At 41.0% G+C, this 22,648-nt stretch overlaps 1 protein-coding gene across 2 annotated transcripts in view; it reads right to left on the bottom strand.

Moving 5' to 3' along the window:
• Positions 1–11,921: 11,921 nt before the first annotated feature.
• The window catches only part of TAB3 (TGF-beta activated kinase 1/MAP3K7 binding protein 3), a 43,450-nt gene continuing 32,723 nt past the window's right edge, over positions 11,922–22,648 (bottom strand). The window contains exons 6-7 of one of the 2 annotated variants that reach the window (XM_006881776.1): positions 16,001–16,102; positions 11,922–12,128 (exon numbers count right to left, since the gene is read on the bottom strand). In XM_006881776.1, the coding sequence (XP_006881838.1) occupies positions 11,980–12,128; positions 16,001–16,102 (251 nt within the window). In that variant the 3' untranslated portion in view covers positions 11,922–11,979. The remainder of the gene's footprint in view (positions 12,129–16,000; positions 16,103–22,648) is intronic. The other variant, XM_006881777.1, reaches the window with a different exon arrangement.

Below are 22,648 nucleotides of genomic sequence, written 5' to 3'. Positions count from 1 at the left end.
GCTATGAGTCACTTCTGACTCAGTGGCAATAAAAATCATTGAAGCAGGCTGCCACAACTTTTTGTGATGGATTTGAACTAGCTTTTCAGTTGGTAGCCACCGAGGCTCCTTACTTACTCCAGACTTACTGGCCTGAATTTACAAGGAAAGAAAGAAAAAGGTCATATGATAAAAATTTAAGCAATCTGAAATGGCTTCTTCAGAACTTGTATTAGTGCGATTGGAAGCAAAGACCACTCTAATTATGGCAAGCAGAGAGTTATTTAATGGAGGGAATTACGCAAACTTTGGAAGGGCTGGAGGCACAGCCGTCTAGGGAGGTTGCATTAGTGTTTCTGGTCACCCTGATGCAACCTCTGTCCCAGAGATCAGGAAACCTCCTCCCCTTTGCCTCACAAAGCTGATGATTAGACATGGGGTGTGAAATCTGGCCACTGCAAACATTCTCCTCTGCTAATGCCTGCCAGTCACTCTGGTGCAGAAAGATGTGCCTCTCTGCAGCCATCCAAACCACACACGGAATGAGCTCATGGGAAGAATGTGAATTGCCTCCAGCGGCCTCAGGGAAGCTATCTAGGAAATAAAGTTCTTAGCCCTCCAGCCTCTGCTAACTGACAACATCTGGGACAGATGTGATACATAAAAACCAAAACCAACCAAAACAACAAACCAGCCCCCAAACAAACCAAAAAACCTCCAAACTCTCATGGCCATCAAGTCAGAATTGTCTCACACCTGATTCTGCAGCGGGTTTTCAGAGGGTGCAAATCACACAGGAGAAAATTGTTCATCTTTCTCCCACAGACACCACCACTTGCAATGAATGAGAGCGGCAATATCATTCTATACCACATAGATATTGTACTGTTGGTTCAATATGCCCACTTCCTTCAAGTATGAAGCACGTAGCTTTTCTACAATATGCATGGGAACAGGACAGGCCAACGTCAAAACCTTGCTTGAGTCTTGTGATTGCTACAAGTTTTGAATTATAAATCCTATACATCACATCTGCAAGGTTTAACTTTGACACAATCCATGTAACTGCTGGATGGCTGGCAGTTCGGAGCAAACCTTTATCACTTAATTCCTATTTGTTTGTCTTCTCACCCGTATGAGTTCTTAGATGAGTTTTCAGCCTTGTAGCGTGTTGGTGCTGCTTAACCAGAGGCCTTTGATTCTCCCAGAGGTTTGAATCTACCAGCTACTCTGAGAAAAATGGGCATTCTCCCACTAAGATTTAAAATTCCCTAGCACTGCTGACTTAGTTCTATCTCAAAGAGACCTTCAATTGGTTTCCAAGGAGGAGGCCACGAGGCTGCTAGATGCAATTCACGTTTTGCCCATCATTCACCTATGGAGGTTCTGATGGATTCAAACTACTTACCTTTGGAATTTGCAGAGCAACACATAACAGACCATGTCACCAGAGCTCCTTAGTTGAGATTTGCAGCCTCAGAGACCTATAGCAGGGATGCTTGGAGATAGAATCAGCTATGTAGGATTGAGTGAGCTGGCTAAAAGGTTCTTATTCCTTTCTGGTTTTTAAATTTTTCTTAATTTTTATTTTATTATTTTGTGTGTGCATGTGTGTACCATCAAATCAGATCTGACTGGTACAAGAGGAGATTGCCCTCCTTCTCCGGCAGAGCATCTGGTGGATTCGAACCACATATCTCTGGGATTGCATTGCAGCTTCTTAACACTAGACCACCAGAACTGCTCCCTTTCTGTATTTTCATGCAGTGTCTCCACCTGCTGGCATCTGAAAGCAGGTCCCCACACGTTACACACGGGTGTCAGACACCTCTGTTCTAGTTCTCCCCCAGAGCTTTTTAGTTCATAAACACTGGTCATTATAGACACTGTGCACTTAGGGTAGTTTGGCTGCAACTTTCCACATTTCCATTTCACTGTTAAGAGTTTGCACGAAAAGATTTTGTGCTGCAAATATATTTTCCAGATCTGAGTCAACACCTGATTTCTGAATCATCTGAATCATTGTGCAGCTTATTCTGCTATGGGTGTGGACAGTTTAGCTGCAGCCAGAAGTAATTTTTATGTATTCTTTCAAATGTCACTGGTACGTTAGATTGTTTTAATAATATGCTCTGTTTCTTAGGACGGGGAGCTTTGGTGAGTGACACAGGTCAGAGAGAGTTACACTTCTTACCCAATGCCTGTTCCTCTCTGGGAGTTCGAATCCACCATCGACTCTGGGGGAGGAGGATGGGCAATTTTCTCCCTCCCATGCAATTTGTACCCTTTGAAACTCACTGGAGGGTTGTAACTCATCATAAGTCAGTTCAAACTTGACAGTCTTGAGTGAGTAGTGAGTTTCTAGGCCCTTGAGAAAGACATCTCAAACCAAGAGCCATTATTTAGGATTTGTCTTTACTAAATATGATTTTAAATTACATTTTTTATCCAAGACATTTTTGTTCTTTCCTTGGGGCTTGATTTTGAAAAAGTTATGTGGAGTCAGTGCTTTGAGGTCAGAAAAAATGTGCCTGGTGTCATTTGTTTTAGAAAGCAAGGCTTGCTTGATGTCTTTGGTTTGGAGGAAGGACGTGTTTGGTGGTCATTTGAAAGAACCTTTACTTCTGAGAACATTTTATTATGTCGACTTAACCAAGGTGATTACTATTTACTTATATTACCTATTTTACATGTCAAAAAGAGTTTTGTTCTCTTTGCTTTACACAAAGATTGAGGTGGGAGTCCTGTTAGGAACTTTTTGCTGTTTGTAGGTAATACTTTGCTCAACCTGTCTCCTCCCATCCCTTACCAATGTTTTACTTGTTGCTTCTCTCTTAGCCACATTGGTCCCCCCGTCTGATATTCCTTACTGCAATTCATCTTCCCACTGAGCTGGAGTCAGCTCCTAACGGACCCTCTAGCAAGTGTTGAATGACTGAAAAATGCCTGAGCCCATTTTTCTCCCACAGAGAGGCTGGTGGATTCGAACCTTCACAGAGCTGTCACCTTTGGGCTAGCAGCACAGTTCCCTAGGGACCACACCACCAGAGCGCACTCACACATGTGCATATCTTATTGAAGGTGTTCGCTCTTCAGCTCTCTGTTCCTTTCAGTTCTTGAATGCTTTTTCTATTGATTCCATTTCCTCAAGTTTCACTATCATTGTGCTGCTCTTGGTTGTCTGCTATTGTGCCTCAGAACCACCTTATGTGTGCTGAGTCAACAGCTCCATCGGGTTTTCCTAGCTGTGACAGATTGCCAGTCCTGTCTTCCAAGCTTTCTCTGGGTGAATTTGAATCTCCAAGCTTTCAGCTAGTGATCAAGCACTTGCCCATATGTGCCACCCAGGGACTACATTTGTGAGCTTGAATTCAGTAAAATCAGTGCTCCTCTGAGAGCCACTTCTGCTGATTTTTTTGTTTTGTTTTTATTAATTGTAATGAAAGTTTACAGAAACTTTGGATTTCCATTCATTCATTGTTGCACTTTTCTCCCTGCTCAACCTCCCCGCCCCCGTTCGCTCTTCTCTTTGAAAAGTAAAAGAAAAATTCTTTCATTCTTACACAATCCCTCCCCCCAAGTGCACTCCTGCACTCCACTATTTAAAAGGGATATATGATTAGGTATTATTGTCATGACAGGAGTCCAGAACGAAGGCTGCATCCTAAACTTTCTTGATACAATCTCTTTTTCATTGCAGATGAGTTGTAATGGAATCACCATTGACCCTCCAGTAAGTTTTTAGAAGCTGTAAATATCTATCACAGGCGATCCAAACTGTCAGAGAAGTGCTACCTTTGGGTAACAGCGACCTCTCTGGACTATGACACCAGAGCTTCCTTTTTTGGTACAATATCCTAGTAAGCTGTATTCGGAATCAAAATTAGAAGCTGACGTTTTCTATTCTGCGCTGATTCTATAGAACAGAAGGTTATCCAGTATGATCAGCTGGAAATATGTAAGAACTCAGGAAAGTCCTTCTTTTAGAATGACAAATCTTTCCAGGGGTTTGCCGATTTTCAAAGAAGCTTTTCAAAGGTTATGTAGGTCACACTGCTTAAGCCCTCTCTCAAGCCCTTACAAGTATGTAGAAATTAACTGCTTCCTGTAGTTAATTCCCAACCCCCAGATTAACTAGATTAGCAAGTGCAGGGAGGATATGAGGAGCCCTGGTGGCACAGTTCTATGCTGCTAATAAAAATGACGAGCATCGTCAGCAGTTCGAATCCACCTGCCAATCCGGGAGAAAATATAGCCTCCTTCCATTAAGATTTACAGCCTTGGAAACTCAATGAGGGCTTATACTGAGTAGGAATTGACTCAGTGGCAGGCTGAGTAACTGAGCGATGATTAAGCAAGCCAGTGCTTTAGTCAAATGTTGGCCACTTAACCACTGAGTAAGCAGACACCAGTAGGCGCTGGTTTTAGGAATTGCTCTTGGGGTGAAAATGAGACACAGAAGTTGTTCCTCCATGTCTTCTGTGGTAGTTTGAAGTTTGAAGTGTTCGACAGAAAAAGGGAGTTGAGAGAGAGACATAAGCTGGTCCCAAGTAGTGACAAGCTTTCCTTAAGACCCGAGAGGGACACTAAGTGACTGTTGTGCAGAGGGGGTCAAAATGGCATGCAGGCAGTTTCCGGTTTTAGGGGCTGTGAAGGAGATTTGGAGGGGATGGTAGCTTGCTCAGGAATTTGGGGACAGGGGTCCTGTCAGTATGTGACCAGGCCTTCTCAGGATCTAGCCATCCAGTCGCTCTGACAGGAGATGGTCAAGCCTTATCAAGGTATATGCCTCCTCAAGGAATGGGAAGGCCTGGGGTCAGGCCTGGGGGAACTGCAAGATGTTTCCACCACTGAGTGCTTTTCACCCCCTTCCCTGCCTTAGTGATTACAATCACTTGTTATGCATCAGAGAGCTTATTAATAAGAGAGTTGGACAATGACTAGGGAGGATAGAAGGAGAATTGATGCCTTTTGAGTTGGGTGTTGGAGAAGAGTGCTGAGGGTGCCATGGACTGCTAAGAAAACAAACAGATTCATCCTAGAGAGGGTTAAATCAGGCTGCTCCTTGGAGGCAAGGATTCTGGGACTCTGTCTAATATACTCTGGACATATTGTAAGGAGGGACCCGGTCCTTGGAGAAGGACATCATGCTGGGGAGGGTGGAGGGACAGCACAAGAGAGGAAGACCCTCTATGAGGTGGATTGATTCAGTGACTGGGGTAATCAGGGTGGGTGTGTCGGAGACAGTGCGATTGGCAAAGGACAGACCAGGGTTTAGGTCTGTTGTACACAGGGTTGCTCTGAGTTGCAAGTGACTCAATGGCACATAACAACAGCCTTCCACAGTGAACTGTGGTGCCCAGTGAGACAGAGAGCAAGTGAAAGCCCCACCCAGCACACAGTCATCTGCTCAATGTGGGGTCTTCTTGGGTTCTGATGCACTGGCCCTGAGCCCTGCTCTGCAGTCTGCCCATCACTCAATTTATCCCCTCATATGAACCTCATCATTTCTGACCCTCTCAGGGCATCCATCACCCTCTCCTTCTTATTCTATTTCAGTGGAATTTTAGAAGAAACATCTCAAATTGCATTTTTGAAGCAGCAATCTCCCCTGCCACATATGACTCTTTCACTGTCCTGTAAAGTGCACGGGGGAAAGCTACTCTACACCACCCAAACCCAGGCTTTTTGCCTCCTTGAATGTGTTAAAAGATTGTTTCCCTCCTCCCCACTGACCAGGTCTTTAGGTTGTGCACATCTCAAACAGTGATTTGAAAGAATAGGGAGGTCAGTTGTAGAAATGCCTAACGTATCAGTGGAAGATAATTTACTTCAGTCCCTTCCTTCCAAGGTTCCCAAGAGGACATGAACAAGCAAACCAAATAATATAGAAATCCTAGGTAAGTAGTGTTTTGTTTGCAAACTGCCATGTAAAGTCCTAGGAAGTGAAGCTGCATTGCCTGACTCTTCCACCACTAGCTTCTCTTATGGGTGGTCCAAAGTACACCCATCAATAGTGAAGAGGCAGGATAACGGAGGAGTGTGGGTTGCTCCAAGAATCTTGACGTGGAAACACTGAAACTGCATTTTTAGATAGCGTTCTGGTAACTTGGGAATCACCAACACAAAACCTATCCAGTCAGTATCCTAGGGAAAAAATAGGACAGCAAGACAACATCAAGTCAGGAAGTCTTTAAGGAGACCTGGAAGTGGGAGGTCAACCCTGAGCATCTCTCAGACACCAAACATCTCCCCAGGCTTGTGTGTTTTTTAAAAAATATTTACACAGGCAGTGCACAGGTACATGCTTCGAATCCACCAGTTGCTATGCAGAAGATGGTCAACTCCCATGCAAATTACTGCCTCTGAAAACCCGCTGGGGGGTCAGCTCTGGGTCAGTTCCAACTCAACAGTACACAATAACAAAGTGGCCTTATCTTGGCAAGTGGGACAAAAAAGGGAGTGCTGGTGGTAGAGCATTGAGGAGCTGAGATACTAGCTGAAAGTTGATTTGAACTCACCAGTGACTCCACAGGAGAAAGAGGTAGTCGCCTGCTCCTATTAAGACTTAACAGCCTCCTAAGTTCTAAGGGGCAATTCTTTTCTTTCCAGTGGAGTCTTTAATGGGTTGGATTTGATGTGAGGGTGATGGTTTTGGTTTTGGGTGGTGGAGACTACAAATAGTTCTAAACAGATGCCTCTATGCATAGGGGGCTCTGGTAGCCTTGTGGTATAAGAAACTGCACTGCATTCTCAAAGGCATGCAGTTCAAACTCACCAGCTTCTCCACAGGAGAAGGATGGGCAATCTCCTCCATGATTTACTGCCTCTGAAAACCGGCTAGGGAGTCCGCTAAGGATGGGTTGGTTCTGACTTGACAGTACACAACAACAGGTGCCTCACTAATAAGTTGCACTGTGAACTTTACTAGGGTAACCAAGCAGATATAATTGTCTATTTAAAAAAGGGACTCGGCAGGATGCGGAAAATGATGAATGAGAAGGAATTTAAAAACATTCACCATACTAGTTTTAACACTTGTTCTATGCATTACCTTACCGTAACACCTGGTGGCCAAATAGTTAATGAGGGGCCGTTTCTTTAGAAAAGTACTCCAGTTAATACATGACTGGATTTCCGGCAGAAATATAAAGGGGGCAGGAGAGGGGAGGGAAAAGAATATAGGCGGTTAAAGACTGAAAAAAAACCCCTCTATCGATCAATTCCATAGGTATCAATTTAGACCTTAATTTGTGCAAGCTTATGAAAAATAAGACTTTTGGGGAAATTTAACACATATTAATTTACGTGTAATATGGATACAGATACACTCTCCTTATGTTTTAAAAGTTTATTTAGAGGGGAAATAATGTCTCTGAGATTTGCTTCAAAATAGCTAATGATGGGGAAATAAGAATATATGAGTGATTATTTGAATGCATATATGTGTATATAATCTTAGGAGTCAGGTAACTAGTAAAGGGGAGATTGTCAGAAAATTCTTCTGTGCTTTTGTGTTTTTAATTTTTCATATAATAAAAAAAACCTAGTGGAAATTAGTATTAAAAATGCACTTAATTACTGAAAAAGTTATCTATCCAACTAAAATCCATCTGTGATTTTTTTTTTTTTGCACAAAATATGATGAGGGTTAGGACAGTAAGTGAAATAACCAGAATAAAATTACTCATTGTTTATAAGTAATAGCTACATATGGAATGAAAAATATAAAGTCTTAATATATTCCAATTTCCATCCAAAACACTTGTACTAAATTTTTAAAGTAATGTTCACTTCACACTCAGCTCTAATATCAGGCAACATAAATGTGATGCAAAACTAGGTTTATGGGAGCATCTTTCAGTCCAGGAAACCATGAGTGTTGGCAGTAGAACTGGTTTAATCGTTTCTCTTATTTCTTTTTTTTTTTTTTGTTTCTCTTATTTCTAACTACACAGAAAAAAGAAATGGCAGAATGTAGTGTTTGCTTTTAGTTTATTAATTTATTTCGCAGGAATCTTCGACTCTCCAATTATGTACTGCTTGGAGGTACGATGCATGCATAGCCTTTTAAAATGCCTTTGTACAATTTAATTGTAAAATAATTTCATTCACAGCATACACAGAGATCTAAGAGAGATGTGGTATTTACAAGATTTAATAAATTCTTGCTGTTGTAATACAGAAACTGATCAATTCTTTTACAGTAGGGAAACATGGACATTAGATGTCATCATAAATAAAAATTCAGAATTGTTCAGTCTCAAGGCAATGTCTCATGGCTTTAGAAATGAAAAGTGAGCCATCATTCTATTAATCTCTGAATGCCCAAGCCATGCAAAATCTATTTGTATTAAATACTTGGGGATGCAAATAATACAGAAAAAAATGCATGTTTGGTGAATGTGAAAACATCATCAGAATTAACTTTAACAATAAGAAAACACTGTTAATTCTTTCAAAAAGATACAGTAGTGGTGCAACACAGTGCCCAATTTATTCAGATTTTTCAAAGTAGTATTTCAATTGTCATTTTTCTTCCTCTATGCATATATAGACACACACTGCAACATAGACTCATACAATGATACAAGGTTAAAATAAATCCATTTTTATCTCTAAAGGGCCATTTTCACATTCCAGGATACATCATTGATATTTCTTAAGGGATAACATTTCTAGGCCTTATCTTCTTGCTTTTCATTTATACTGTCAAAAAGACATTACAATTACCTTTTAAAATACTATATAAAATTGAATTGCCACAGAAAGTTGGATATGAACCCTAGAGAGAACTGTGGCAAAGCAGTGACAAAATTTAAGGAAACATTGATTTCTTTTAATAATTCAAAAGTACTAAATCGAGACCAGCTCCTTGAAAAATTATTAAACTGCTCATCACACTTCTCATTTCTTTCAGGGAAATAAACAGACAGATTAGCAACACTTCCCACCATCAATAAACTGCTCTAAACCTACATTTTTACAAGGCATTCTTTAATACCCCCTGCCTCAACTCTCTCCCATACAAGGTCAATATAAAGTAAAAACATTTTACAATGCTTAGAAAGTTTCTGGCTCCTCTATTCTTCCCACCTTAAACTTTTAAGAACTAGGCCATAATTTAAGGGGTGATGTCCTTTAACAGAACGGCAACAGTGTTTTCTAAATACCCAGTCTGCAAACCAGCAAAATAACGTCAAATGCAGAGTCAGGCCTATATGGTACCAGATGCATCAAACTATTTGTATTTTCAGAGAAAACTCTGACGAGGCACGAGAAGTGTGCCAACTGACCAAAAGAATGCCAACCCATGAGCAGCGAGTCACTGTCCCATTTTTATCCTATTACTTGTACAGACCAATTCGACAAGGAGATCCTCGTGAAAGGAACCTTGAGAGTTGGATGAATTCTTGTTCAAATTGGTCACTGGCAAGAAGCAGTCTATATACAGGACACAGTGAAATATACCAAAATGATCAATGTAATTTTTTTGGTAATTAAAAAAAACCCCTGATCATACAAGCAAATACATTTTGCTTATTTCAAAACCACAGCCTAGGTTGACATAGGAAACTTGTATGCAACCAGAAATTAACACTTTAAAAAAAACCAACCACCCCAAACACTTCCTTAAAATCAGTCACTCCCGTCTCACACCCCACCCTCCACATCTATCAGACAGACTGCTCATTTCTCCTGGCAGATGAAAACAATTATTGACTAGCTAGTTTACCAAAGGACTGAACCCATGTATGTACTGTATGATAATAGCTTATTAACCTTGATGTCTTCTCATGCAATAGTTTTTAAGTCAACGACATGGTGTTAATAAAGCAACAGACTGTTTTCATACATGCTACTATCATTCTCAACTGACAATTACCATTTATATTGCTCACTCTAGCATCGCTGTGAATACCTTTAGGTAGAATACCGAGCTCTGTGTGTGTGTGTGTGTATTTCCTTATATTGTCGCTTCAAACCAAATGGGGCTGACCATCACTAAGGAGACATGAAACCATACAAAGGCATTGGCATATTACAGGACCAGAGGACTGGGAGACTGTTAATGAATAGAAAGGACTGACAGATACCAGTGTCACAGTCTTTAAAGAACACAGCTCTCTGAATAATGCTGTTGAGCCCATCTGCACTCTCACCATTTTTTTTCACAGTTTTGCCAGTTGTTGTACGAGAGATGTTGAATCAGTATATAACCATGCTTGCTTACTTTGTTAAATGAGTGGATGTATTGTTGGGAATTTTCCACGTAGGAAAAAAAAAATGTTTTCAAAGCGGAAGAAATGATGGCTTTTGATGGAAAAGTATAATGCATCATTATGCCTTTGGTTTCATTATGCTGTTAAGTGCAGCTTTTTTTTTCCAGATCTGCCAGAGATTACTGCTGAATTAAAACACAAGGCTGGCTTAGAGGGGAAGAGACAGGGAGGGAGAGAGATGGGTAGAAATAAGGAAGAATGTGTTTGGAGAAAATGAATATTCCTAAAGGTATAATAATTCCAGGTGAAATCCTTTAGGATTGGCAAACTTACCAACTTGATTCCAAAATCTAATTCAGAGCTGGAAAGGAAATCCAATAATAAGAGAGACCTTAATTAAAGGTGCTAGTATTCAGTTTCTAGTGATGCACTCTATTCAGTCACATGATGTTTCCACCTCTTCCATTATCCACACTCTAAAGTTCTGGTTTCATAAATAAGGAGTGCTTTGTATTATCTGAACTACCTAAACAAGCTTAGAATTACTTCTGAATACAGTATATGAAATTTAAAACATTCGTGGTTCCAAAGTATCCTGTATTCGTCTTTCTCCATAGCATTTCCTAATTACCCTTCTCTTCTAGCCCAAATAAGGCAGTACGCAACCTCATGATATTGGCCAACTGTAATTTCCCTCACACTGGTGTACTTATGTGCAAATCTTTATTGAACAGTTATTATTTTTTGTTAAATTAGGATTATGGCACAAAGTATGATCTGTGCTGTAAACGTCATGGATTCTTAAAAAAAGCGGGAGTTAGGAGAGAGAATGAATGAGAAAAAAAGAAAAGGAAGCCCGCACACACATTTTCTAGAACCACGGCTGAGATCCAGGCTTCCAAGTGGATTTTGGAATGGGCTTACATTTGGCATACATTCACTGTGCTATCAGCAAAGCGCAGTTTTATAAGAATGTCATTTTAAGGACTTGCTTGCTTATTTTAAAACCAGTGTCCTCGCTGAAGCATGCAGTAACGTCAAAGATGTATCTAGTATGTGGCATATTTGGGTCTCAGTAACCAGTGTTGATACAGTCTGATGAATCATTTTCAAGCAAAAATGGATCTTCCCACCACTGATTGTATGGTAGAACAAAGGGCACACAGGCCAAATTCCTGCCTGCTATGGATCACATCATGTTCGTGTACATACACATGTGTGTTTGAAATTACCCCTGAAAAAAAAAGCAGCAATTACAAATAGAATTATTTTGCGCCCCCTGCCCCCAAAGAAACCATATTTGGATGCTTTTTCCTGCCCTGTTGCAGGAAGCAACAGGAAGAAGCATGGGAACCTCTGTACCCAGACAAGTCTGCTCTGGCAATTCACAGTTTGTCTGCAGAAACTGTAACATTTTACACCATGATTCAAAGTCCTAGTTTTAAAAAAATAAGGGCCACTCAGCAGTAACGTTAACAATAGGGTTTCCACAGAAGAACTCTTGAGTTCTCCATGTACATTCTTTCAGGAGTGAATCTTTTCCTGGTTTCAAGTATCCCTTTATATTTCTTACTCTGCAAAGAGTTAAGAAAGGGGGGAACCCCCCAACACCCCATTTTTCCTTTAGTGAACCTAAGTGGATACAGTGTCATATTTGTTTTCCTCCCCCGGTGTGATCTGACAGGAAAAGGCTAGGCAGATGGAAAGATTCTCAAAGCTTCCTTTCCTTGGGATGGGTGCTCAAAATGTCATTGCAACCGGGTGCAGGCTTCTCAATTCAAGTGTACCGCGGCATCTCACACTGCTCACAGCGGTTCAGGGCAGGGTGGTTCAGAAAGGTGCACTTATCACAATTCCAGGGCGCCCCTTCATAGTCTTCATCTCGGGGTTGGAGCCGAGGACTCAGTTTGGAGCCAGTGAGATGCTCTGCAAGAAGTCAGAATAATAGTAATAATAAAAAAAATAGAGCAGGTGAATTTGTTTTCAATTATAACCCGTATTGAAAATGATCCCAAGAAACAAGGGTGAGGATTTCCTGGCACTCTGTAAGCCAATTAGTTAGCAGATCTACTAGAGATACAGAACTGGACACAAGGTTTGATGACATGTAGTCTTTATTGTAAACTTGATGCTTTCTAAAGCTTATTAAGATGATGGATGAGGAGCTCTGGTGCCTTGGCATGTAATAGATCAGGTTGCTAACCAAAAGGCCAGTAGTTTGAATCCATGAGTCGCTCCACAGGAAAAGCGTAGCCAGTATCTTCACAGAGAGAGACTCACAGGAGGATCACCTTGAGTCCGAATCAACCTGACAGCAGTGGTTACAGAGATGGGCTGAAGTCCAGCACAAATCACCTTCCTAGTTCCTCATCTATCTCTAGGAGGTAAAATAAAGACAAACCCCAGTGCTACCAAGTCAATTCAGACTTGTAGTAACCCCATAGGATAGAACAGGACTATCCCATTGGGTTTTCACGGCTGTAAATCTTTATGAAAGTGGACACTCTTATCTTTGAGAGATTAGTAGACAGTTGTACCACATTCTAGCCAGAAGGGGGGGGAAATAGGAGAAATTCTATATAACACCTTAAATGAATTCCAAAGCACTCTGTTGGCATAGTGTCTAACGTGCAAAGTGGTTGCGGCTTGGGTTTGAACGAGCCAGCTGCTCCCTGGGAAAACCCAGCAGTCCCCTACTAGAAAGATGGAGAGCCTCAGACCCCTGCAGCAAGGCTTCCCTGAGATGTAATCGACACCCCACCAGTGGATTTTCAGTGTTAACCTGGCAAGAGAAAATGCTCCCAGCTTCAAATGAGTCCTGAGGATTTCAAATGAAACAAAGCAAAACATGAAAGTGACCTTGTATTCCTCTTGGGTCTTAAATCTGGCCTTGTGTTCAAAAAGGCTCTGTTTGAACTATCTACATGGGATGGAACAGATGAAGGCAACTTCAAAGGTTAGATAAACAGCTTAGGAGATGGCGTGTTTCTGTCGATGCAGGAAAGACACTATGGATAAGGAGGGAGAGGATGGGAGCACAACTTGAACATTCCTGGAATGTACATGAAGAAACAGTTGTACTGCTGCAGGTATTTTCAATCCTAACAAAATCAAAGAAAAAAAAATTCTCTGAAAAAGGCAAGTTAATCTGTACATCTTACTTTTGGGGAACAGTACGTACTAGCCTAGCCTTCAATACAGACTGCATCTCAACATCAACAAAACAAAAATGGTCCTCACTGTTCAGTTGGCAACATCACGAGAGATGGAGAAAAGACTGAAGTTGTGAATGACTTCACTTTCCTTGGATCCCAAATCAACAACCCATCGAAGCAGTGGACAATAAATCAAAACAAAAGAAATCAAAGATGTGTTGCATCGGTATAATCTGCTGTAAAGGAGCTCTCTCTGAAGTGTTAACAAATATCGATGTCAGGTTAAAGATCACATGTGCCTGATCTAAGCCATGGTCTTTTTAATGAAGCTGGGCAGTGAATAAGGATGACAGAAAAAGAATCGATGTCTTTGGGTTGTGGTATCACACAAGAGTGCTGAGTGTCCTATGAACTGCCAAATGAACAAAGAAATATGTCATGGATTAAGTGCAACAATGGTGCTTCTTAGAAGCAAGGATAGTGAAACTTCATCTCACATACTCTGGGCAGGTGGGGCCTGCCCTTCAAAACTCCATCATGCTGGGAAAGATGGAGGGGCAGAGGAAGACAGGAAGACCCTCGACACGATGGGCTGACACAGTGACTGTAACAATGAGCTTGAGCATGGATAGGGCAAGGTTCAGATCTGCTGTTCTTAGGGTCCCTATGAGTGGTAATCAACTCGACAACACCCAACATCATATAGTACAAGCGGGGAGAGTGAAGAGTAGACTGAAGAGCTCGAGGTGGAATCCAGGCTGGAATCTGGAAAAGGTTAGCATGCTGAGGTAAAGACTTCTAAAATACTGGCAATCCCCAGTGAAGTGAACAGGAGGCGAGGTAACCTTCCTTACCAGGCCAAACAAAAGAGAGATTTAGGGAAGTTTGACCAATTGACATTTTGGGTTAGGTTTATTTATAACGAAGTTTTTTAACTGCCTCCTGGTTTATGCGTTTGTCTTTCAAGACAAACCAAGAGGTAAAAAGAACTGAGTTTTAGACTCTAAATCTTATCCCAAAGTATGGTAAACGTGGTCTCAGAAAAGGAGATTTTAGCCTTACAATAGGGAGTGTGCACAGGTGTGTACACACACACACGCATACTCTCTCTCTCTCCTCCCCCCACTGAGCATTCTTCAGTCTATTCCTATGATTACACAAAGAACATGTATTTCTTTCTCTTGACTCAATTGCTGCATTTCACTGCCTGTGTTTTTTTGGCCCATGATTCCAAAACAGGCAGATTTAATTTTCTTTTCTGGCTCATATAAAGGAATAAAAAGCACACTGTTAAAGCCTCATGCTAGCGGGAAAATGTTCATTATGCCATTTCAAAGAAGACCTCATCTTGTATAGCCTTTTAAGAAGAATAGCATGTCTCAAAACTAGACCTAAAAAAAAAAATCCCATCTTACTGGGATTTTGTTGATTTTAATGAACAGGCTTTAAAAACTCATTTCCATACCTTCCCAAAGCAGGAGAAGCCCTATGTCATGAAACATTTATTACAAAGTTGGAAAATTAGTGGTACTAAATCCTTAAGCTGCTGAATTCTCTCTTCATATGGTGATTTAAAATGCAGGCTTCAATTTTATATGGTGGCAGTGTAAACTTTTTACATGAAAAGGTCTGTCAAACTCTTTCTTAAAAAAGTTACAATATCTCTTTTAATCTAATTAGTCCAGGATACCTGGAGACTCTCATGCTGTTTAATATTTTGAAGTCAAAGTAACTTACCAAACTTGTATTTAAAAGGGATGTAATTCAGAATTCTTTTTAGTCCTTAAAAAGACACTGCACAGAGCAGTATTGTTGAATAGAGGTATCTAAATCCTAAAAGACATTTTTTAATATGCCTATTCTCATTTCACCTGTAGGCATGCAATCTTTAGTGGAATAATATTTAAGTCAAAATACCTCAGGCTTAAAAACAAAATTTAAAGGCAGATGCATATTTAGAAAGAAAATTAGATAAACTGGTTTCTCCTTTAAAATGAGTAATTTGCAAATGGCATTGTCTTAATGGGCTCTATTGCCCTAAGAATGAAAAGTCTTAACAAATATCACACAAAAATGTCTTCGTTCAATCAATGCTGTTTATATTACACAGTAATTGGGAGGAGAAAAAGGACTCAAAGAACTGAAAAGCTGACGGAAAAGTAGTTATTTTTTTCCAAAAAGCAGCAAGGGCTAGAAGTCTTCAGCTGAAAGGTGCTGTGAAGGTAAAGTGAAGGCCAAAGATGTCACTAATAACTTGTCACTGACTGCATGTTAAAATGGTGATATTTTTAAATAATTCTACCATTTGTTCCGACTTCTTTAACATTGTTGCTGTGTCCTGTCAAGTTGGAACTGAAACATTGCTGACCCTCCAGTGGATTTTCAGAAGCAAGAAATCAACTGCCCTTCATTCTCTCCGCGATGGCAGCACTGCTCCCTACCACTAGGCCATCTGACCTGCTCCTTTAATGAAGGTGCCAGAATATGTTAAATTCTAGATGAGGCTTACATTGTGTTTCTACTGGATGTTGCAGCCTTAGAAACTTCATAGAGAGGACAATTTTGGGAGGAACAAAATGAAGGGTTGACTTTAGCTATGCCAACTACACGGGTTACTACGTGTCTGTATACACAAGTACAAACCATCTGTGGCTGCTGCCTGGGTGTCATGGATATCCGCCTGTACTTTGGAAGTCACACTAATTTTTCGGGCTTTTCTCTCAACTGTGCAGGGGTCTGAGGAATCTGCATAAGGAGAAGCAAAGCAGTAAGAAGGGGTCAAGTCATTAATTAGCAAGAGGATCTCTCTCAGCACCTATCACTACACTGAAACCATACCTGTTGCCATCAAGTCAATTCTGACTCATAAAAGCTCTGTTAACTACTAAGTAGTTAATCTGTGATGGCAAGATTCATACCTAATACCGGCTTTTATGACTAAAGGGAGCTTTGATAGCCTAATCCATAGGGAGCTGCGCTGTTAACCTGAAGGCTGACTCTCTTTGGTGGCTTGAATCTGCCAGTGGGTCCTTGGGAGTAAGATGCGGAGTCTGCTCCCTCACAATTTACCGCTCTGGAAAACCAACACAGGGTCAGCTATGACTTGGTTCCATCTTGACTGACAGTGGTTTTAAAGAGAATTTTGGAGGCCTAATTCATAGAGAGTTGGGCTGCGAATCCAGAGGCCAAGCTCTCCAGAGGTTTGAATCCACCAGCAGCTCCAAGGGTAATTTCCTCCTGTGTGGTTTACAGCCCCAGAAACCCAAAGAAGGGCCAATTATGAGTCAGTTCCAACTCGATGTCAACGGGTTTGTTGTTTTTTTGTTTGTTTTTATGACAACACCTAGCAACAGCTGGAGAACTTTTTTGATCCTCTCCAATGACTTGGAACAAAGGCTCTATTTCACCAGCTGACCCCTTTCCAGTGGGTCAGAGGTGCCGATTCAGTGACAGCAATTAAATGCCGGTGTGAAAGCAGCATTGGAGAGATTATGCTTCAGTAATTTTGAGTAAGTAGTAGTTTATTAGAAAATTACAGGTTAGAAACACATGTTAAGCAAAGAACTCATCACAAGGAAAGGATAAAACTAAACAGCATGATTTTAAAATTGAAAAGGCAAGAACAAAAGTACTTGAAAAATGAGAACCAACTCAAGATAACATCATGTATTGGCAAATACATTCTCCCAAATAATTTCAGAAATTCCAATTATCTACATGTGCGAAATCCCAGCAAACACAGTGCTACACTGACAAGAACTGAAGGCACTCCAATGTGTTGGTAGGGTACCATTTGTGTTCATTTATAGGTGACCAGTAAGCAGGACAGGGCGTTCTGGTGGCTTAGTAAGGAGTTGCACTGCCAACCCACAGGCAGGTAGTTCAAATCTTCCAGCTGCTTCTTGGGAGAAAGACAGGCAATCTCTTCCTGTGCAGCTGAAAACCCGCTGGAGGATCAGCTTTGTTCAGTTTGTTCAGTTTGTTCTGACTTGATGGCACTTTACAACATAATATTAAATAGATTTAAGTGTAAATGAAACATAGGAGTTGTTCTCAGATGCTGTTGAGGCAATTCCAATTCAAGTGACCCCCTATGTTCGACACATCAAAACCTTGCGCCATCTTCACAAACAAGGGACATTTCCTATGATTTATTCTTACGAATCAAAGGTAGAGCTTATATTTTAAATCTGTTGTGAGTCTGTCAGCAGTCTTTAGGGCAGTATTGCTGCAGAGTACCATCAAGACAATGCCTCCATATAACAGAGCCGACATGCCCCAGAGTCTCCTAAGTCTCTATAATCTTTATAGAGGCCGATTTCCCAGTCTCTCTCCTGTGGAGCACCTGGAAGGTTCAAACTGCCAACTGTTCACTTGATGATGCTTTTAATCACTGCACCTAAACCTTGGGAAATTCCTGCTCCAGAACTCCCTTAAAATAATGCTCAAGCATGGAAACATCACATTATCAGAGTAAATGAAAGCAGTTACTGCTTCATCTCCTTGGACTTCAAAGAATTAAGTTGGGTCTCCCTTCTTTGGAATGGGAACAAATATAGACCTCTTCCAGTCAGTTGGTCAAGTGGTTGTTCTCCAGATTTCTTGGCAAAACTTGGTGAGTACATCCAGGGCGGCATCTGTGAGCTGAAATAAGTCAACTGGTATACCATCTATTCAGGGGGCCTTATTTTTTGCTATTTCCTTCAAAGCAGCTTGAGCTTCTTCCTTAATCACCATAGGCTCTTGCTCATGTGTTATTTCATTAAATTCTTCTGTATCTGCCAACTCCTTTCGATACAATGACTCAGTATATTCCTTCCATCTTCTTTTGATACCTCTTGGATCGTTTAACATTCTGCCTAAAGCATCGTTGATCATAGCAACTTGAGGTTTGAATTTGTTCTTCAGTTCCTTGAGCTTAAGAAATGCTGAACGAGTTTGGCCCTTTTGATTTTCTGACTCTAGCTCCTCGCACATTTCATTGTAATATTTTGCTTTGTCATTTCGTGCTGCCTTTTGGAATCTTCTGTTCAGCTCTTTAGTGTCTTGTGCTTTGGCTTCTCTGTGTTCCAGTGCAATCTTCAGAGTTTCTTCTGACATCCATTTTGGTCTTTGCTTCCTCTTCTGTCTTTGTAATGACTGCACTCTTCCTGGATGATACATTTAATATCCTCCCACAACTCATCTGGTCTTCACTCATTAGTGTTCAAGGCCTCAAACCTGTTCCTGAGATGATTCTGAAATTCAGGTGGTATGAAATTAAAGTCATATTTTGGTTCCTGTGGATTCGGTTTAATTTTCCTCAGCTTCAGCTTGAACTTGCATATGAGTAGTTGGTGGTCTGTTCCACAGTCAGCTCCTGGCCTAGTTTTCACAGCTGATAATGAGCTTTTCCAGTGGTTTTTCCACAGATACAATCGATCTGATTCCTATGCATACCATCAGGTGAAGTCCAAGTGTATAACCTGCGTTTATGTCTCTTAAAGTATTTGCCATGAATAATTCAAAGATTCTCACCACTGGACCAATCGGTAGCATCAGGATGGATGGCGAAGAGATTGAGATTGTTCACAGCTTTAGTTTGCTCGGCTCCCTGGTCAACACTCTTGGCACAAGCAGCCAGGAAATAAAAAAACATATTGCGATGGGAAAGTCTGCTGTTAGGGACCTAAAGTACTCAAGAGCAACGGTGTCTCTCTGGAGATTAAGGTGCGCCTGATACAGGCCATGGTCTTTGCAATCCCTTGTTATGCATCAGAGAACTGGACAATGACTAGGGAGGATAGAAGGAGAATTGATGCCTTTGAGCTGTGGTGCTGGAGAAGAGTATTGAATGTACCCTGGACTGCCAATAAAACAGACAGATTCATCCTAGAGTGGGTTAAACCAGGCTGTTCCTTGGAGGCAAGGATTCTGGAGCTTCATCTGACATACTTTGGACATGTTGTAAGGAGGGAGAGGTCCTTGGAGAGGGACAACGCAGCAGGGGAAGACCCTCTATGAGGTGGATTGATTCAGTGTCTGGGATAATCGGGGTGGGTGTCTCAGAGGCAATGCAATTGGCACAGGATAGAACAGGGTTTAGGGCTGTTGTACATAGGGGCACTATGAGTCACAAACGACTCGACGGCACATAACAACATTCCTTATTTTCCCAATTTTTGCAACAGTCCTAGAAACTAAACAGGGTAAATATTTGGATCAATCACTTCTGTGTGGCATGCACACAGGATATGAGCAAGGTCAGATGGCCAGGGTCAAAGCTTGGGTCATGGCATGCCAAGGTCAGTGTTCTTGCCATTGTTTGCATTAGTAGTGACCAGGGGAAGGGGAGAATTTCCACAATAACCCGAAGAGCTTTTACACACCACACACAAATGGCTTAACTATTAAGTCCATTTCAAGAAGCTCTGTCTCCCTTTCTGTCTTTCCTTCTATTTTGTTCTTTTTAATTACCAGACTTGTTATTCAGATCTCTCCCTCTCTCTGCCACCGAGTCAGTACTAAGTCATAGCAGCAGGTTTTTTGAAGCTGTAAACAGCGTGACAGGAGACAGATGATCTTTGGGTTTTCAAAGCCACTCTCCATGGGTTATGCTGCCACAGCTCCAGTTTGTTGTTGTTATGTGCCTTCGAGTCGCTTGTGACTCATAGCGACCCTATGTACAACAGCCCTAAACTCTGTCCTGTGCCAATCGCAGTGTCTCTGACACTCCCATCCCGATTATCCCACTCAGATAAATATCTATATTCCACTTGCACTGCCAGCATAATCGATAATAACTGCAAGACATTTATACTGACAAAAGAGAGTCAGTTTTTTTTTTACCTAACATTACCCAGCCAGTAAGGGGGGGGGGGATCAAACCTTATAATTGGAAATCTCATTATTCTCTAATACCTGACATAGCACCTATGATGGTTGGAAAAACTGTCAATTTGGTCATCATATTATAGTTTCACATTTATTTAATGAGACAATTATGATGTAGTTATTCCCCATGATGTGGTCTAATATGATCAACCCTGATTTGATACAGAATTTGGGTGGAACATAAGACCCAGAATATGGTCATAGCTCTGATCGCATGTAAAAGAAGTCTCCTTAAGGGTGGGGTCTGCACTGGAGAGCATCGGTGCTGTCAGGTCTACAACAACTACTCATAGCAACTCTGTGATCAACAGATTTGAACCTTGTCCTCTCTTGCACCCTCTCTCCCTATCTGATAGCCCATTGTGTCCTCCATGTTGAGGGTCTTCCTCTCTTTCACTGACCTTTCACCTTTCCGAACACTGGGCCCTCCTGACAACATGCACAGGGTATATCAGATGAAGTTTCACCATCTTCAAGGAGCACCCTCGTTGCACTTCCTTTAAGGTGGTGGTGGTTGTTAGGTGCCATCAAGTATGACTCGTAGTGACCTTGTGAACAAAAGGTCTGAACCCAGTCCTGTCCTGTGCGCTATTCTAACCTCCCGACACAAGAGCCCATTGCAGCAGTCACAGTATCAATTCATCTGGTTGAGGGTCTTCCTCTCCTTCACCAACCCTCTTTCCTTGCCAACATCATGTACCTCTCCAAGGGATAGCACCTCCTAGCAGTATGTCCAATGTATGTGAGGTAAAGCCTCTTCATTCTAAGACTTATCTGTTTATTCTCTTGACTGTCCATGGGATTTTCAGTGCTCTTCAACACTGCAGCACAAAGGTGTCAATTCTTTGTTATCCGTATTCATTGTTCAGGTCTCAGATGCAGAGCTAGTAATCAGAGAAACTATGTCCAAGATGATAATCAAATGGCAAACAGACACATGAAAAAAGGCTCTAAATTTCTGGCAATAAGAGAGATGCAAATCAAAACCACAATGAGGTACCTACCATCTCACTCCAGTAACAGCGGCAAAGTTTAACAGGGCAGCAAGTGATAAATGTTGGAGAGAATGTTTTGAGGAAGGAACTCTTATACATTGTTGGTGGGATTGTAAAATGGTACAATCATTCTGGAAGGCCGTTTGACACTTCCTCAAAAAGCTGAACAAAGAAATTCTATATGACCCAGCTATTCCACTACTTGGGAAGTGAAAACTGAGGAACAAATGGAGATTTTTACACCAATGTTCATAGCACCATTATTCATCATCGTAAGAACATTTTAATAGCGCAGATGCGTGCAGGAAAAGTGATTTTGTAAATTATTACCCAACTTGGGAGGAATGGAATGAACTCAGTCCCTTGAGGATAAATATTATATAAAACCATTATTATAAGGATCCAAGAAAGGTTAGAAGCAGAGGGATGAGGATATACAAGGGGAGAGGGGATTAATCATGGGCTTGTACAATCTGATGGAGGGTAAGGGAAATGAAAACAGTCAGAAAACTAAAAAAGGCTATGGCCTGAATCAGACACACCTTAGTTCTCAAACTGACATCACTACTCCTCAATAATTTGGAAAGGTCCATAACTGGATATTTTCCCAGTGCACTGTTCTCATTTCCTGACTGCTCATATCAAGGGTATTAATTGTGGATCTAAGAAAGATGAAAATGTTGAGAGTTGGAATCTCCTCGCTATCCATCATAATGGTTAAGAATCTTTTTTTTTTATATTGAGAGACAATCTATATAGAAGGCTGCATTTGTTGATTCTGTGCAACATGTGCTTCAAGTTCTCATCACTTTGAGCATGTAAGGTTCTGCCATCCGCATAATGATGTAGCAAAATGGGAAATTGTTAAAAATGCAATGGAACACATGAATATCAACATACTAGGTATTAGTGAGATGCAGTAAACCAACTATAGCCACTCTGAATCAGATAATTATATGGCATACCATGCAGGAAATTAAAAACTGAGGAATGGTGCTGTATTCATAGTAAAAACATAAATTTCAAGTTTCATCTTGAAATACAATGTTGTGATAGGATAATATCCATATGCATACAAAGACCTGTTAACACGACTATTATTCAAGTATATGCGCCTACATCTAGTGCCAAAGAGGAAGAAACTGAGAACTTTAACCAAATTTTGCAGTCTGAAAAGACGTATGTATTTGTTCCTATTCCCAAGAAGGGTGATCTAACTGAATGTAGAAATTATCGAACAATGGTATTGATATTATATGCAAGCAAAATACTGCTGCTAATCCTTTAAGGTGGTGAAGTGCAGTCGATCCGTAGACAACTCATAGCGACCCTATGAACTAAAGACACTGGCACTGTTCGTAGAGTTTCTGAAGGCAAGCTATTTCAGAAGTGGATGCCACTCCTGCTTCCAAGCTTGTTTTAA

The sequence above is a fragment of the Elephantulus edwardii genome, unplaced genomic scaffold (genome assembly GCF_000299155.1).
Source record: "Elephantulus edwardii isolate Elephantulus edwardi_28Jun2011 unplaced genomic scaffold, EleEdw1.0 scaffold00016, whole genome shotgun sequence".
Classification (NCBI taxonomy): domain Eukaryota; kingdom Metazoa; phylum Chordata; class Mammalia; order Macroscelidea; family Macroscelididae; genus Elephantulus; species Elephantulus edwardii.
The sequence above is the reverse complement of the archived record's forward strand: the minus strand, read 5'-3'. Positions and strand labels throughout refer to the sequence as shown.